The following is a 16,057-nucleotide window of genomic DNA, read 5'->3' on the forward strand; positions in this document are numbered from 1 at the left end:
CAGTCCTGACTCAGTGCCCCGGAACCATGGCCCCCCTCCGTGCCAGCACCTCAGCCATCTGCTGGCCTCCTCTCTTTGTTCTCAGAAGCAGCTAAGGGTGCTACCAGCCACCTCCCTCTCTGGCTTGGCCCAATTCAAGAGATAAGACACTGTCCTGGCTTAACAGTTCTGTGGCAAACCCAGGAACTGTCTCTGCTCTTGCCTCAAGTGACAGGAAGTGAGCAGCTCCTTGTGTGCCGCTGGATGTGGCAGTGCCCAGTGCTGCAGAGGGCAAGCGGGCGTCTCCGTGGTTCTCAGGGACCCTCGGTGCCCACTGAGGTGGGGGGATGGGATGGTGGTGGGCACCGCAGAAGGAGCCGGCCTGAAGCCAAGTGGTCTAATCTGTCCTGTGGCTTGTGGCCCTTCGGCGCCTCGCTTCCTGGTGGTGCAGGAGAGAGCGGAGCCTCCTCGGATTTCACCAGAGGGATGGGAGGGGAAAGCATGACAGTATCTGAAACTCCAAGCAGGCTGGCCAAGAACTCCTTCCTCAACCTGCCGGAGGACATACCCTGCGCTTCTGCCCAGCTCGGGCTGTGGCTTTCCCCGCCCTGTGCTGAGAGTTCCCCGGGGGTTTCCTCTCCTCCTAGGTTTTTTGATCCAGTATCCTATTCACTGTTCATGTGCCCCAAACTCAGCTGGAAACGACTTCTCACCCTGAGGCAGCTCTGTCCCAACTCAGCCACCTCCTGGACTTCAGCCCAAATCAATACCTTGGGAGACTTCCTGTGTTCCAAAGGACCTCTCCCCACCAACAGCCACCAAAGAGAACGGATGCTCCAGCCCAGGTCCCTGCCATGGACACTGGCAGGCAGCCACACCCCATCTTCCCAGCGCGGAGCCAGCGCCCACCCTCACCCCCAGTCCCTCACCCAAAGAGACCGCCTTTGAGAAAGACCCCAGGGCTGAGAACGCTGGTTGACCCTCTGTGAAGATGAAACCGGCTCCCAAATCTAAAACTACCTTTATTTGGGGTTGGCTCAACGTAAGACGCCATCACCCATCAGCAGAATTATAAAACTGTACAGGAGGTACAAAAATAGGCCATTTAACTTATATAATTACCCTTACATCGAGCTTTAAAAATACACATAAAAACTGTACAATCTGGCAGTTTATAAAATTTAAAGCTAAAAAGAATTTTAGGTTCCACAAGGAGGATTGTATCACACAGTTAACACACATTTAACAATTAACCGTCCACAGAGAAGACACAATGGCACTGAATTTTTTAAAAAATCACTTAAAATTAACATTTTTACCACAGCCACACTATTCACGCTTTACTAACAAAATTACACTAAGGCATCCTTACTGTGGAAGGGTACAGTATAACTTTTCCTTTTCCAGTTTTAAAATGGTCAGGGGTGCTGTCCAAAACAAATCTGATGTGCTTTACGGAAGTGCAATTGTAACTGGATATACTTCAGAGTAAAAATTAAATAAATATAAATAGGTTAAATAAATAGGTCACTGCAAAAAGAATACTACATAAGGTTTGCATCGGCGAATGCCACAGGTTTGACTGGTAATGCTTTCTACGTACATAGGGACACCCCCGTCACAGCTTTTGGGATACTGAAAAGGAATACTGCACCCACCAAACACACGAAGAACACGGGGCAGCGGGAATGGGGACTTTGGCTGGAGTTACTGATTAAGGCTGCTCCAGTGGGAGGCTCATTGCAGATGGTTCTTTGTGGTTTTCCAGTGAATACAGAAAAGATTTATGTGTTGATACAAAAGTCAGAACCAGAGTTACTCACAGGAAATCACTGTTTCATTAATAAAGTACAGAAGAATAGACACTTTGGTTTAAAAGATAACTGTCCAACCCTGGAAGGCAGAAATGTGGGCTCATCTGCATGGGACACTTGATGACTTCCTTCCAGGCAAGGCCAGGTCAGAGACATGTCAAGGACAACTCCACGATGGTGAGGGGATGGCCAGGGGAAAGAAATGCTGGGAAATACAAAGAAAAGGGGTTTCAGAAACAAAATGAGCAGAGAGGAAGCTGAAGAGAAGTTCAAGGGGCCCCTTCCAGAAGGACTGGGCTTTCTCTCCCAGCTCTACCCGCCACGTGGAACCAGCCTGCCTTCCACAAGGACCTCAAGGCTGAGGAGTCAACAAACAGAGTCCAACTTCTGAAAAGACAGTGGCCAAGAGGAAAGAGCCCTGCAACCCCAAAGCCCCTCCACCTCTGCAAGAGAGGTCCGATCAGAGACCAACTCATCTTTCACCACAGTGAGAAAGAGTTGCAAAGACCAATGAGTCACATCCACACAAAACGTTACTGAAAGGATCAGGGTTACTGCTGATAAGGACCTTTCTTGATGGGAAGAAGATACTTTGCTGGACCCACTCACCTGTGGTTCTTTATACGATACATGGAACGTTTCACAGGGATGTCTCACTGGACAGAAACTGATGACTACTGCACTGAGACTGGGAGGGAAGGGAGGACACCACGGCATCCAGGATTTTATACCTTGGCAACTAGTGGTTTGGTGACTTATAAAGTAACACCAGTGATTCCCAAAAGTACAAATGCTCTGAAGCCCAGTGATATGGGGAGGTATTTATAAAATGAAGTTAGAAAGACTCAAGAAGCAACAAGAGAAATTCTGGCAAGTGTGCCAAAGACAGATTCAATACAAGCTTCAACACAGGATTTGAATAAATTATGGAATCCCTCGGGTTCCTAACAGATGCAACTAAACTGTGCTTTAAAAATAAAGATCGCATACTTCTAGAAGTTCAACAGCCTTTCAGGAATCTTACTAAAGACCAAATAGCTCAGCTGCAACAGGACACACAAGGCTGTTCCAGTGAAGGGCAGGCACCTCTCCACCACGCTGGGCACAACAGGAAACCCGAAGGTGAGAGATTGCAATGGGCTACACCAGAGGATGCCCAAGTGGTTCCCATGACAACTGTCCACTTAAGACCTCTCCAGACCACCTGAAAGACTGATGAGTAACTGGGTCCTACAGGAGACAAGGAGAAGATGAACAGAAAGTAACCTGACCAGTTCTGACAGGTCCTGGGACAGGGTGGGTGCCTTTAAGACTGAATACAAACCCCAAATGCATGCCCTGACCCACCCCCTGGGGCTTCTTCATGGCACTAACACTTTCTTATTGTTGTCTCTCACCACGGGCTCTTATGAAAACTGAGGCTTTGCCTATCTTTTCCATCTCTGTGTTCCTAGCCCAGTCTCTGCCCAGCGTATCTGGTAAGCGTTCAGATACAATACGTTGAACAAAAGTTTGAGAAAGCTGGGTGGTTATAAACTAATACTTAGGTAAGCAGAAAAGGCATTAAAACAAAAAAGGTGTCCTGAAGAAATGACCTGGCTACTCTCTAAAGAGAACATTTACCAAAAACAAGGCAGCAGTGTCCTGGCAACACAGAAAGCTGACAATCCCTTGAAGTCATGTGTGGCGCCATCTCTACCTGCCTCTCGGGCTCTTCCCACTCAGGCCTGGTGGCAAAGTGACCCACAGAACAGAGCTGGCATAGGCTAGACAGAGTGGGGAGAAGACACCCATCTGGCTGTGTTCCTGAAAACAGCGTATTACAAAACACTGTAGTGCCAGACAAGGACGCCAGGGTCCCCAGGTCTAAATGAGGTAACTGATGAGGTTTCAAGATGTCAGATAATACTAATTTAAGAGAAAAAGTGGTTTTAGGCATCATGAAAGGAAGGGGACGGAGTTCTACAAAGGCAGAACGAGAGATTTTGATGAGTGGCTCTTGCATGCATGCCACCAGAAGACATCTCACAGTGAGAACAGTGATTTCCGTCAGTAACACGTGACAAGAACAGTCTTACTCCTGAGTGGGGCCTCCAGCCCACCAGGACTGAACCACAATGAGCTGCTCCCCTGCTGGAGAAAGAACACAGAAGATGTTTCCTTACGTGGTACCCTAATTGCCTTTAACCTCTAAGGCTCTCGGTAGAGAAAAGACAGGAATTCATGACTGAAATAAAATATAAAATTATATTAAATTTAGGGGAAAAGCAGCATGGTATTGAAATAACCTAGGGATGATTACTTGGAAGTGGTTTAATACATATGTATAATGTTGAAGTTTCATCTGACTCTTCACTGGCATTAGAGAGTGTTCTGAACACAAATATTCTATCTGGAGGGGTTCAGGATTTTTGTGTTTTACCACACAAAACAGATGTATTGCATTTCTTCTTTGTGAGTAAGCTTCAAGTTAAGTTTAGCTTACTTGTGCTAACGTAGCATTCTACAGTATAATCAAAATATAAAGTTATTAAAATCTACCAAGAGAAACATAAAATCCTGCCCACAAAGTACATGGTGACCCTGGCTTTGGCTTGCAACCCCTTGGCCTATCCTGCTGGCTCTAGGGACAGAGAAACCTCATCACCTACCCAGTGGCCCAGGGCTCTCCCACGACGGCCCACTGGACCTGCCCCCCTCTGGTCCTGAAGGCCTATCCCTGCCCGGGTTCTTGATGGCCAGGGATTTATCACTTCTTGCACCCAAATATTCTTAAACATCCCTAAATGGTCCAGGGCACAAAGCCACCAAAAACCACCATTCAGGCCAGCAGTACACTGGGCCACGACAGCCTCAGAACAGAAGGTCCCCCTTCCTCTCTGAGCCCTGCAGACACGGCCTCCTTTCCAGCATGTGCAGCTGACCAGTCTCACACTCAGCTGACCTGTGCCCCACACTCGAGGCTCTCACTGTCCCTGAGGAAAACGCTGGTTACGGTGACCTGGGACATCTTGGTGCACTTGTGACCGGTGACCAATGATCTCCAGTCCCGGGGATGACGCCCCTGCACGGCTCCCTGCTCCACAGCACCCTCCCTTCTCGAGCCCCGTTTCCAGCAGAAGCTGCACTTAGTGCCCTTGGCCGGCTGGTCGAGGAGGGCGGAGGCCCCTGGCCCCAACACAAAGGCAGAACTCAGGGTTTCTTCCTCTCGCTTCCCGAGAGACCCACAGGCTGATATTCAACAGGCCGTGTAAAAAGAAATGTGTCTGAAAAGTTTATCCAGGAGGAGGTAGAGGCACTCCTGCTGCAGCCTCTAGGCCAGGCCCTTCTGTGCAGATGTTCCCTGATGGTGAAGCTGTCACAGTCACCATCTTCCAGCTTCCTGCAGGTCAGGAGGGGTCCCCTCTCCCCTTCCTGGGGCCAACACCCTCCTCTGCTGGCTGCAGAGCGGGCAGCTCAAGGCACTGGTTTGGGGAGCCTGGTTCCCCTTCGAAGTGGGAACCTCCGGCTCTGGCTCGTGGACTTCAGGCTCAGTCACAGCTGGGGCCAGCAGAAGGGGGGCCGTCTGCCATCCCGGGGGGCCAGGGCTCCGGGGGCGGGGGGACGTAGTAGGGCTGGAAGAGCCGCTCGTGGCCGCACAGCTCCATGGCCCGGTAGGTGTGGGAGAGCAGGTGGGGGAAGCGCGACGTGAAGTAGCGCACGAAGTCGTCGGGGAGGGAGCCCAGGGTCTCCCGCACCTCCACGGGGAGCTCCCGGTAATGGTGCTTCTGCAAAGGGGCAGAGACAGACACGGGGTCAGTCAGAGCCCGGGACATGCTTCTGAGAGACCCTTTTCTTACCCAAGGAAGAGAGAACGGTAGTTGGTTCTCTGTAAAGAAAGGGGGAAAGGCTTGAGGGGCGTACAGCCCACCCTGCTCACCCTGCCTGCTTCCCCTCATTCGGGAGGAGGCCTCTGAGCTGAGTGAGGCTCAGAGTGGGAGCGGACAGTCAGGCCTCCTGTGTGGTCAGGACCCAGCAAGGCTCACAGCAGCCTCAAGTGGAATCAAGTAGCATGGAACTGAAGTGTCTGTCCCAACGGCGTGGATGCCTTGTCTGGCCCTGGGCCATCTGCCCAGGGACAGCTCAGGCCAAGAGCACTCCCAGGTCCCTCCAGAGAATAAGTGGGTCCCATGTGGGAACAGGCCCAGGGGGTCCTATTAGAGGGGCTTTGTATGGCACTGGTCAGGAAGGTAGAGGGTACCATACACATCAGCAAGGGCCACAAAGGACACTGACATCAGAGAGCCTGCTTCTCAGGTAACTTCTCACCTCAATATCTCTTAAAAAAAACCTGTTTAAGGGAAGAAACAGTCTCTAGTTTGTCAAATGTGGCTAAGGCCTCCCAGCCTCTGCAAGGTCAGAATTCCAGGGCAGATAGAAGGCCTCGTAGAGAGCGCGAGTGAGAGAAGAGGAGAGAGAGGAGGGGAAGGGAGGGGAGGGGAGGGAAGAGGAGGAGAGAAGAGGAGAGAGGAGAGGAGAGGAGGGGAGACAAGAAGAGAGGAGAGAGGGGAGGGGAGGGGAAGGGAGGGGAGGGGAGGGGAGGGGAGGGGAGGGGAGGGGAGGGGAGGGGAGGGGAGGGGGGAGGAGAGGAGAGAGGAAGGAAGAGGAGAGGGGAGAGGGGAGGGGAGGGGAGGGGAGGGGAGGGGAGGGGAGAGGGGGAGGGGAGGGGAGGGGAGGGGAGGGGAGAGGGGAGGAGAGGAGAGAGGAAGGAAGAGGAGAGGGGAGAGGGGAGGGGAGGGGAGGGGAAGGGAAGAGGGGAAAGGAGAGGGGAGGGGAGAGGGGAGGGGAGGAGAGGGGAGGGGAGAGGGGGAGGGGAGGGGAGGGGAGGGGAGGGGAGGGGAGAGGGGAGGAGAGGAGAGGGGAGAGGAGAAGAGCTGTGTGGCTGGGCTCACAACCCTCACCTTATTTCTCATAGCTCGGAGGAGATCTCTGACGGAGCCACCTTTATAGGTTCTGAATTTACGCAGATCTAGAAAAAAAAGGAATGCAATGTAACCAACACATTTAGGAGAAAACAATTCCTAGGGCTCCTGGGGATGAGGCAATCAGACTGAAAACACTCCACACTCACACACACGCCCCCAAGCTGACCCCAGGGTGGTGCTGGTCTGCCCCACCTCCTCACCACACTCAGGTCCAGAAACCACCACTACGAGCCTGGCACCCTCCAGTGATCTGTCACTCTCACAGACGAAAATGAGACCCACGCTGGTGTGACAGGCTTGTACCCAAACCACAGACAACACTCCCACAGAGAGCGTCAACCCTGTACGTGGTACATGGAGCCTAATAATCAGCCTGGAACTGCCATTTCCACATTTGCTCCTTAGAAATGGCTGTAGTTTCTGAAGCATTTGGGCTGATGTTCCCTCCCGGGGGCTTCTGCACGCTCACCTGTCTGGAGGGGGACGGTGATGTTCTCCCTCCAGTCCATCTTCACTACAGCTCTCCCACCTCTCTCCAGCTGCTTGACCACGAGGCCGTCCAGGGACTCCTTTTCTATTCGGTCACTCACGTCCTGAGAGGGAAACAAGGAACGCAGCTGAAGGTCAGTGTGGAGAGACGCGGGCAGTGGGGGCCCGACGCCAGTGAGAGCGGTCACTGCTGCGTGAGTCCGCAGCCGGGCTGCAGCTGGCTCAGGGGGGCACGACTTCCGCCTCCCTACTCCCCGTCTATTAACTCTTCCCGTGACTGGCCAGGTCAGCTGCTCGTGGGGCAGGGCCCATACAGACCATCTCCATGACAGAGAGGTGACAGAGATACACATCTGTCCACAGACCCTGAACACCTTACCTGCGTTTCACACCAAGGAGGACTCTGAGAAACACATGATGTTTCCCCAAAGTCACCTGGCAACACCCTCTCAGAATCTATCCACGGTCTGGACAAAGACTCAGTATGAGATGATGGGAAAAAACCCAACATCAGGAAATGTTTAAATTTATGAAATTTGAATGCAATTATATGATGCCTGTGGTTTGCTTCAAAGTAAGCTGGGGGGGGGGACAGATAGAGAGGGCAAAGGTTGGGTTAATCATAGGTAAAACTGGTGAACTGGGAGTTCATTACCACATCCCCTCTACTTCTGTGTCCATTTGAAAGTTCTCATAAAGTTTTAAAATTATGGCATATCTATAAGATAGAATACAATAGTCATTAAAATCTTAGAACTTTAACAAAAAAATACTTAAAATATTATATACAGTAAAAAAAAGAGCAAGATACAAAACTGTATATATATATAGTTTGATCCTAATCACACCTTTTTTTTTATGAAGAAAATATATTAAAATGTCAGGCTTGGTTACCTCTCCATTACAGGAGCATGAGTCATTTGTTCTATTCTTTGTCCTTGCTATCTTTTATTTATTTATTTTTTTTTTGTATTTTTCTGAAATTAGAAGCAGGGAGGCAGTCAGGCGGACTCCACATGTACCCAATGGGGATCTATCTGGCATGCCCACCAGGGGGCGATGCTCTGCTCATCTGGGCCATTGCTCCGTTGCAACCAGGGCCATTCTAGCGCCTGAGGAGGAAGCCATGGAGCTGTCCTCAGCGCCCAGGCCAACTTTGCTCCAATAGAGCCTTGGCTGCAGGAGGGGAAGAGAGAGACAGAGAGGAAGGAAAGGGGGAAGGGTGGAGAAGCAGACGGGTGCTTCTCCTGTGTGCCCAGGCCAGGAATCGAACCCAGGACTTCCACACTCCAGGCCGACACTCTACCGTTGAGCCAACCAGCCAGGGCCTGTCCTTGCTATCTTTATAAAACCTGGATATAGTCAGATGGAGAGTGTGGGTAAGGAAAACACAGGTCCCACCTGGAAGAACTGCAGCTGCTTCTCCAGGCTCCAGAAAAACGGGTGTTTCAGCACGTGCTTCGCAGATGGGCGCTTCTGAGGATCCATTGCGATCATCTTCTCTATCAGTTCCCGGGCGATGACGTCTTCTGCAGGGGAGGACAATAAACACGCAACACGCTGTCACCAGTACAGTGCCACAGTGAACTGCCCCCCCCCCAACCATCCGCCCACCTTTGGACTGAAGAGTCCACGAACAGGCCTGACCAGGTAGTGGCGCAGTGGATAGAGTGTTGGACTAGGATGCCGAAGACCCAGGTTCTAGACCCTGAGGTCACCAGCTTGAGCACGGGCTCATCTGGCTTGAGCAAAAGCTCACCAGCTTGGACTCAAGGTCACTGGCTCGAGCAAGGGGTTACTCGGTCTGCTGAAGGCCTGTGGTCAAGGTATGTATGAGAAAACAACCAATGAACAACTAAGGTGTCACAATGTGCAACGAAAAACTAATGATTGATGCTTCTCATCTCTCCGTTCCTATCTGTCCCTGTCTCTCCCTTTCTCTGACTCTCTCTGTGTCTCTTTAAAAAAAAAAGGAGTCCACAGACAGGAATTCATTCCAATAACATAATTAAGAGCTTGCACAGAAATCTTCAGCTAGTAAGAAGAGTCCCCACCACACAGTTTGTGAAAAGGACTGGAAATACCCACTAGAAGAGGCTTGGGTGACTGCCATGCCTCTGTAAGCTGAAATGTGGGCCATTAGAAAGACGCCCTGGTTAACTCTGGATTGCCTTGGAGAAATAGTCAAGGGCAAGTTAAAAAGTGAGCATGTTGCCTGACCAGGTGGTGGCGCAGTGGATAGAGTGTCGGACTGGGATGCTGAGGACCCAGGTTCGAGACCCCGAGGTCACCACCTTGAGCAAGGGGTTACTCGGTCTGCTGTAGCCCCCCTCCCCCCCGTCAAGGCACATATGAGAAAGCAATCAATGAATAACTAAGGTGTCGCAATGAAAAACTGATGATTGATGCTTCTCATCTCTCTCTGTTCCTGTCTGTCTGTCCCTATCTATCCCCTCTCTGACTCTCTCTGTAAATAATAATAAAAAAAGGTAAAAAGCGAGCATGTTACAAAATAGTATGTACCATTTAACCCTATTTTAAATAAAAATATGCACACATGTCTAGATAAATGACCAGAATAATATATATAAAGATATCAACAGCAGTCATTCATTACTGTACTATGGAATTATGGGCCTTAAACTAATCAGTCTAAGGAAAGTTAATCCATAGCAAAACTATAAATTAGTTTTAATTTGAAAAGTTAAAATATTTTTTAAAACACTGAGGTGTCGTGGCCAATTATAACACAGAAAGCCCTGAATTCAGGAAGACTTTCTGCACCCACGCTGGACAGTGAGGACCAAGCTTGTATGTCCCCAGCCTAGCCTGCACTGCTGACCGCTGGTACACAGAGCCCAGCTGGCGAAGCCGGAAGGACTTCAGATTATTTAACTCTCACAAGTCATCAGCTGGAAGACAGAGGTCCTCAAGGGGGGCCTTGCCCAGGTCACACAAGTAACTGGATGACCTGAAGAAAACTCAGAGCTTCTCGGCTTTAGAAAGAGGAACTCCAAGAACAGCCCTCCCAACCACAGGAGAGCGCTGACAGAGGCTCTCTGGGAACGCAGAGCAGGCACCAGGCAGCTGAGGAGTAGTTCCTGACCCTCCCGCCTTCTGCCCACTCACCGTGCTTCTCGGGGTCTAAGCAGTCGAGGCTGCAGGCGCCCAGGAGGATGTTGGCTTGCCGCTGCAGGGACTTGCCGAAGGGGTGGCTGCCCTCAGATATCACGTAGTAGAAGACGCAGCCCGCAGAGAAGATGTCCACTGTGTAGGTCTGGAAAGAAGTGCAGGGTGTGAGAGGTCTTCTGGGGATCGCTCCTTCTCACTCAGCCACGGAGATGAGTGTGACTGACACTTCCTCCAGTGGAAAGGGTCTGGGGGCGTCTGCTAGCACTGGGGAATGGCTCGGAGCAGTGCTGGGCCCCCTGCGGGGGCTGGGCAGGAGGCAGGGCTCACCTTGAAAAACGTGGGCTCTGGAGCTGACAGCCAGGAACGCTGGCTCTGCCACCTGACAGCTAGAAGCACCCTGAACAATCGGCCTCAGTGTCCTCCAAGGTGAAACGAAGAGAACAATGCTATGCTCCCCATGGGTTGTTGTGAAGATTAAATGCATCAACATGCGAAAACTTATATATGCCAGCCTGTGGCCCTCAAGAAGCTCCTCTGAGCCATTTGTTACTTACTCTTTATGCAGCCAGCAGGTGACTCCCTGGAGGCAGGGACAGCTGTGCCTTGCTTCCCTGGTGCAACCCCCGGGGCCCAGAACAGTGCCTGCTTACTGTAAGTCTAAAAACTGTTAATAAGTGAATCAAACACTTCCTAGTTCAAAAACAGCCCAGAAAGAAACTATCTGACAGTTCCCAATGAGGTGATCTTTGATGTTATCTTAGAACTCTCGCACCCCACAACGCAGAGCTCTGTAGGGAATGCGCACGTGTGGTGTCCAGCTCACACTACTTGGATGTAACAAAAAGCAGCTCTATAGGAGACTCCTGGGGAAACTTGAACATGCAGTGAATGTCGGATATCAAATGTTAATTGTTGAGGTATAATAATGGTATAAGGGGTAAGAAACAGACTGTACTTGTTCTTGGGAGCCAGATGCTGAGGTCTTTAGGGGGAAGGATAGAGATGACCTCCTTGTATATGCAAATGGTTCAGTAACAAAGAGAAAGTGAAAAACATTAACAAATGTTGAATCTAGGCAGAGGTTCAGAGGTATTTTCTGAAAGAAAAATTTAAAAGGTTGGGAAAACAAAACCAGAAAAAAAGAGAATAAAAACTGGAAGTTTGTTCACCTTATACAAGTTCTGAGTTCCCAAACTGGGGGGTGGGGGACAGACAGGTGCCTACATTCGCCCCTCTCATTCATCTGCAGGAGACAATCACGAGACAATGTGGAAAGGGCCGGCAGCACGCTCCATGCTAAACACCTGTCACTCCAGCTGCATGGGCTCCAGGCCCAAGTTCTCAAGCTGAGGGCTCTTACTCCTGAAGATACCCGAGGCTGCAGTTTTCAAAGGACTGCTCATTACTCACGGGGTTCTCCTTGCAGTCTTCACTCAGCATCTCTGGAGCGATCCAGCCTTCTGTGCCAGGCACCCCAGAGCGGCGGCTGAAGCTGTGTCTACCCACTGCCAGCTTCTTGCAGAGGCCGAAGTCGGAGATCATGGCCTTGGTCCTGCCGTGTGCATTGGGCATGGAGAGGAGGATGTTGTGGGGCTTCAGGTCTCTGTGAACTAACACAGAACCCCGGGTCAGTCTGATGTTAACCAGGAGCGACATCAGGCCTCCTGCGGTGGGGGGTGCACCCTCCTCAGGCTGCCAGCAGACCCACCACCTCTAAAAGTTTTCAACTGTGTAAGAGGCCTCCTCGAGTTCTTACACCACCGCACACCAGCGACACAGCCTCGGCAAAGGCGAGGCCCACCTGAGCAAGGCGGCCACCCCACCCGGGCGGCCCAGCGAAGGAAGCCTCACCAATGTTGAGGGAGTGCAGGTGGGCCAGGCCCGAGGTGGTCTGCCGCAGCAGGGTGATGGGCTCCAGGCCGAGGTGCGCGAAGTCCTTCTGCTCCACGTACTGCAAGAGACAGGAAGGCCGGGTCACGGCCCCAGCCTCAGGGTGTGGGCCCTCCAAGCACTCTTTCTTTTTTGTAAAGTGATTCAGTTTTATTTAGAAAAACAATGCCTTCAGCTTTTTGCTTTATCATTTGGTATTGAGTGAACTAATTTTTTTTTATCACATTTTAGGAAAGAAACGGGAAGTTTTACTGACAGTATTCTCTGTCCAAATCTTTTTTTTTTTTTTTTTTGTATTTTTCTGAAGTTGGAAACGGGGAGGCAGTCAGACAGACTCCAGCATGCGCCCGACGGGGATCCACCTGGCACGCCCACCAGGGGGCGATGCTCTGCCCATCTGGGGCGTTGCTCTGTTGCAACCAGAGCCATTCTAGCGCCTGAGGCAGAGGCCATGGAGCCATCCTCAGCGCCCAGGCCAACTTTGCTCCAATGGAGCCTCGGCTGCAGGAGGGGAAGAGAGAGACAGAGAGAAAGGAGAGGGGGAGGGATGGAGAAGCAGATGGGCGCTTCTCCTGTGTGTCCTGGCCGGGAATCGAACCCGGGACTCCTGCACGCCAGGCCGATGCTCTACCATTGAGCCAACCGGCCAGGGCCTGTCCAAATCCTTATTTTCCAAGCAGACTTTCTCCCGAAGTCTAGGCCTATTTAACAAACAAACCAAGCTCCAACTCACTAGTCTACAATGAGAAAGGTAAGAGGGCAAATAACCCATGCTCACTGCCTCACACAGGCAAAGCTACTGGTGACACTGAGATCATTTCCTGGGGAGTTGGAAACTGAGCAAAAGCAGTTCACTGGGTGACCCTAATGACTCGAGTCCTCATGGAGCACCTCCGGGCCCATACCTCCCTGGGAGGAAGGATAGCCAGGTGTTCTGGAGGCTTAGAGGAAGACAGATGCTAACCACAACCAAAGATGGGCGGGCTGAGGGGACCACGCAGTTAGAGTGGGGGTGATAAAAATGCTCTACATTTTGACTAGTAAATGGGCATGCAACACTGTCAAGATGCATCAAAGTGTATGGTTTTTGTTGTTTATTTCTGTGACAGAGACAGAGAGAGGGACAGATTGGGACAGACAGACAGGAAAGGAGAAAGTTGAGAAGTATCAATTCTTTGTTGTGGCTCCCTAGTTGTTCATTGACTGCTTTCTCATATGTGCTTTGACTGAGGGGCTCCAGCAGAGTGAGTGACCCCTTGCTCAAGCCAGCAACCTTGGGATCAAGCTGGTGAGCCTTGCTCAAACCAGATGAACCTGCGCTTGAGCTGGCCACCTCAGGGTTTGGAAGGTGGCTCCTCTGCGTCCCAGTCCAAAGCTCTATCCACTGTGCAACTGACTGGTCAGGCTCAAAGTGTGCGCTTAAAATGAACACATTACAGTGCTACCTTGAGATGCAAGTTTAATTCGTTCTGTAACCGAGCTTGTACGTCAGTCAATTCGTATATCAAATTTCTCCCATTTAAAATAACTGAAATAGATTTAATCCATTCTAGCCGTGAAATATCCCCAAACCATCCTAAATTATGAAAAATGATGTTTTTAATTAAGAAACACACATGTATACTTTACCAATGCATAACAAAATATATTAAATAAAAGAAAAACGTGTTATTTAGTACTGTATTCTTACCTTGGAGACAGATGAGTGCGACTAACGGAGGTGAATGGCGGAGGAGCAGGGAGGGAGGAAGGGATGCAGGCACTGTAGACACATAAACTAAAACTGCACTTTCTTAACACTAAATGTAAACTAAAACTGCATTTTCTTTACTTTAAACAAAACTAAAACTGCACTTTTTTTTTAAATTAATTTTAATGTGGTGACATTGATAAATCAGGGTACATATGTTCAGAGAAAACATCTCTAGGTTATTTTGACATTTGATTATGCTGCATTTCATCACCCAAAGTCCAATTGTCTTCTGTCACCTTCTAACTGGTTTTCTTTGTGCCCTTCCCCTTCCCCAACCCCCTCCCTCTCCTCCCCCCCACCCTGTAACCCCAACACTGTTGTCCATGTCTCTGAGTCTCATTTTTATGTCCCACCTATGTATGGAATCATATAGTTCTTAGTTTTTTCTGATTTACTTATTTCGCTCAGTATAATGTTATCAAGATCCATCCATGTTGTTGTAAAGGATCCGATGTCATCATTTCTTATGGCTGAGTAGTATTCCATAGTATATACGTACCAAAGCTTTTTAATCCACTCGCCCACTGACGGACACTTGGGCTGTTTCCAGATCTTCGCTATTGTGAACAATGCTGCCATAAACATGGGGGTGCATTTCTTCTTTTCAAACAGTGCTATGGTGTTCTTGGGATATATTCCTAAAAGTGGTATAGCTGAGTCAAAAGGCAGTTTGATTTTTAATTTCTTGAGGAATCTCCATACTGTTTTCCACAGTGGCTGCACCAGTCTGCATTCCCACCAGCAGTGCAGGAGGGTTCCCTTTCCTCCACATCCTCACCAGCACTTATTCTGTGTTGTTTGTTGATGAGCACCATTCTGACTGGTGTGAGGTGATATCTCATTGTGGTTTTAATTTGCATTTCTCTAATGATTAGTGATGTTGAACATTTTTTCATCTGCCTATTGGCCATCTGTATGTCCTCTTTGGAGAAGTGTCTATTCATTTCTTTCGCCATTTTTTGATTGGATTGTAAAACTGCACTTTCTTTACTTAAAATGAAACCACAAAAACTTAATTGTAAAAAAAAAAAATGCACTTTCTTACCTTTAAACTTAACCTATGCTTGCCTGACCTGTGGTGGCAAAGTGGATAAAGCATCGACCTGGAACGCTGAGGTTGCCAGTTCAAAACCCTGTGCTTGCCGGGTCAAGGCACATATGGGAGTTGATGCTTCCTGCTCCTCCCCCCTTTCTCTCCCTCTCACTCACTCTCACTCTCTCTCCTCTCTAAAATGAATAAACTTAACCTATGCTTAATATTACGTATTTTTCAATTAATCATCACCTGTTTTTGCCTTTTTGGCTGCACTTTTGGCACTTTCACTTGCAGGACTTTTAAATAAAAATCTATCCAAAGAGGTTTGCTTTTGCCTACATTTTAAAATGTTACGGAATGTGACAAACAAGTGTCATTAAAAAGTGCTGAAGCACGATCAGTTGAAACTTTTTCTGGGTGTTTGTTTTTTTTCAATGAAACTTGAAAGCCTCTCCCACATTGCCAGCATGTCTTTAATTTCACTTGTAGAAATCACTTCCTCCAACTCTACTTCCTCCTCACTATTAATCTCTTGCAGAAGCTCGTATGTTGCATCATCTGAAGCTCCTTCAACTCCTCAGTTGAGAGTTCCTCCTCATGTTCCTCGACGAGCTCGTTTATGTCACCCTCATCTACCTCCAGACCTATCGACTTTCCCAGGGACACAATCTCCTCCAACGGTTCTACTTCGGTCTCGGTCTCTGGTTCGAATCCTTCCAAGTCCCTGTCTGCAACAACATCAGGCCATAACTTTTTTCATGCCGAGTTCAAGGTTCTTCTTGTAACCTCTTGCCATGCCAAGTCAATAATGCGTAAACATATCACAATGTTGTAGTGATCTTTCCAAAACTCTCAAAGGGTTAGAATTGTATTCTCAGTCACCTCAAAGCAGCGGTGGAACAAGTGTTTTGTGTGAAGCTTTTTAAAGTTGGAAATGACCTGCTGATCCATAGGTTGCAAGATTGAAGTTGTGTTGGGTGGGAGGTAGAGGACTTTCACG

The 16,057-nt window shown here is 49.4% G+C and overlaps 1 protein-coding gene across 2 annotated transcripts in view; it reads right to left on the reverse strand.

Moving 5' to 3' along the window:
• Nucleotides 1–990: 990 nt before the first annotated feature.
• The window catches only part of ERN1 (endoplasmic reticulum to nucleus signaling 1), a 90,156-nt gene continuing 75,089 nt past the window's right edge, over nt 991–16,057 (reverse strand). For both annotated transcript variants that reach the window (XM_066386409.1, XM_066386410.1), the window contains 7 exons: nt 12,230–12,329; nt 11,789–11,988; nt 10,376–10,523; nt 8,648–8,775; nt 7,227–7,350; nt 6,734–6,801; nt 991–5,560 (listed from right to left, as the gene is read on the reverse strand). In XM_066386409.1, the coding sequence (XP_066242506.1) occupies nt 5,324–5,560; nt 6,734–6,801; nt 7,227–7,350; nt 8,648–8,775; nt 10,376–10,523; nt 11,789–11,988; nt 12,230–12,329 (1,005 nt within the window). In that variant the 3' untranslated portion in view covers nt 991–5,323. The remainder of the gene's footprint in view (nt 5,561–6,733; nt 6,802–7,226; nt 7,351–8,647; nt 8,776–10,375; nt 10,524–11,788; nt 11,989–12,229; nt 12,330–16,057) is intronic.

The sequence above is a fragment of the Saccopteryx leptura genome, chromosome 5 (genome assembly GCF_036850995.1).
Source record: "Saccopteryx leptura isolate mSacLep1 chromosome 5, mSacLep1_pri_phased_curated, whole genome shotgun sequence".
NCBI classification, from domain to species: domain Eukaryota; kingdom Metazoa; phylum Chordata; class Mammalia; order Chiroptera; family Emballonuridae; genus Saccopteryx; species Saccopteryx leptura.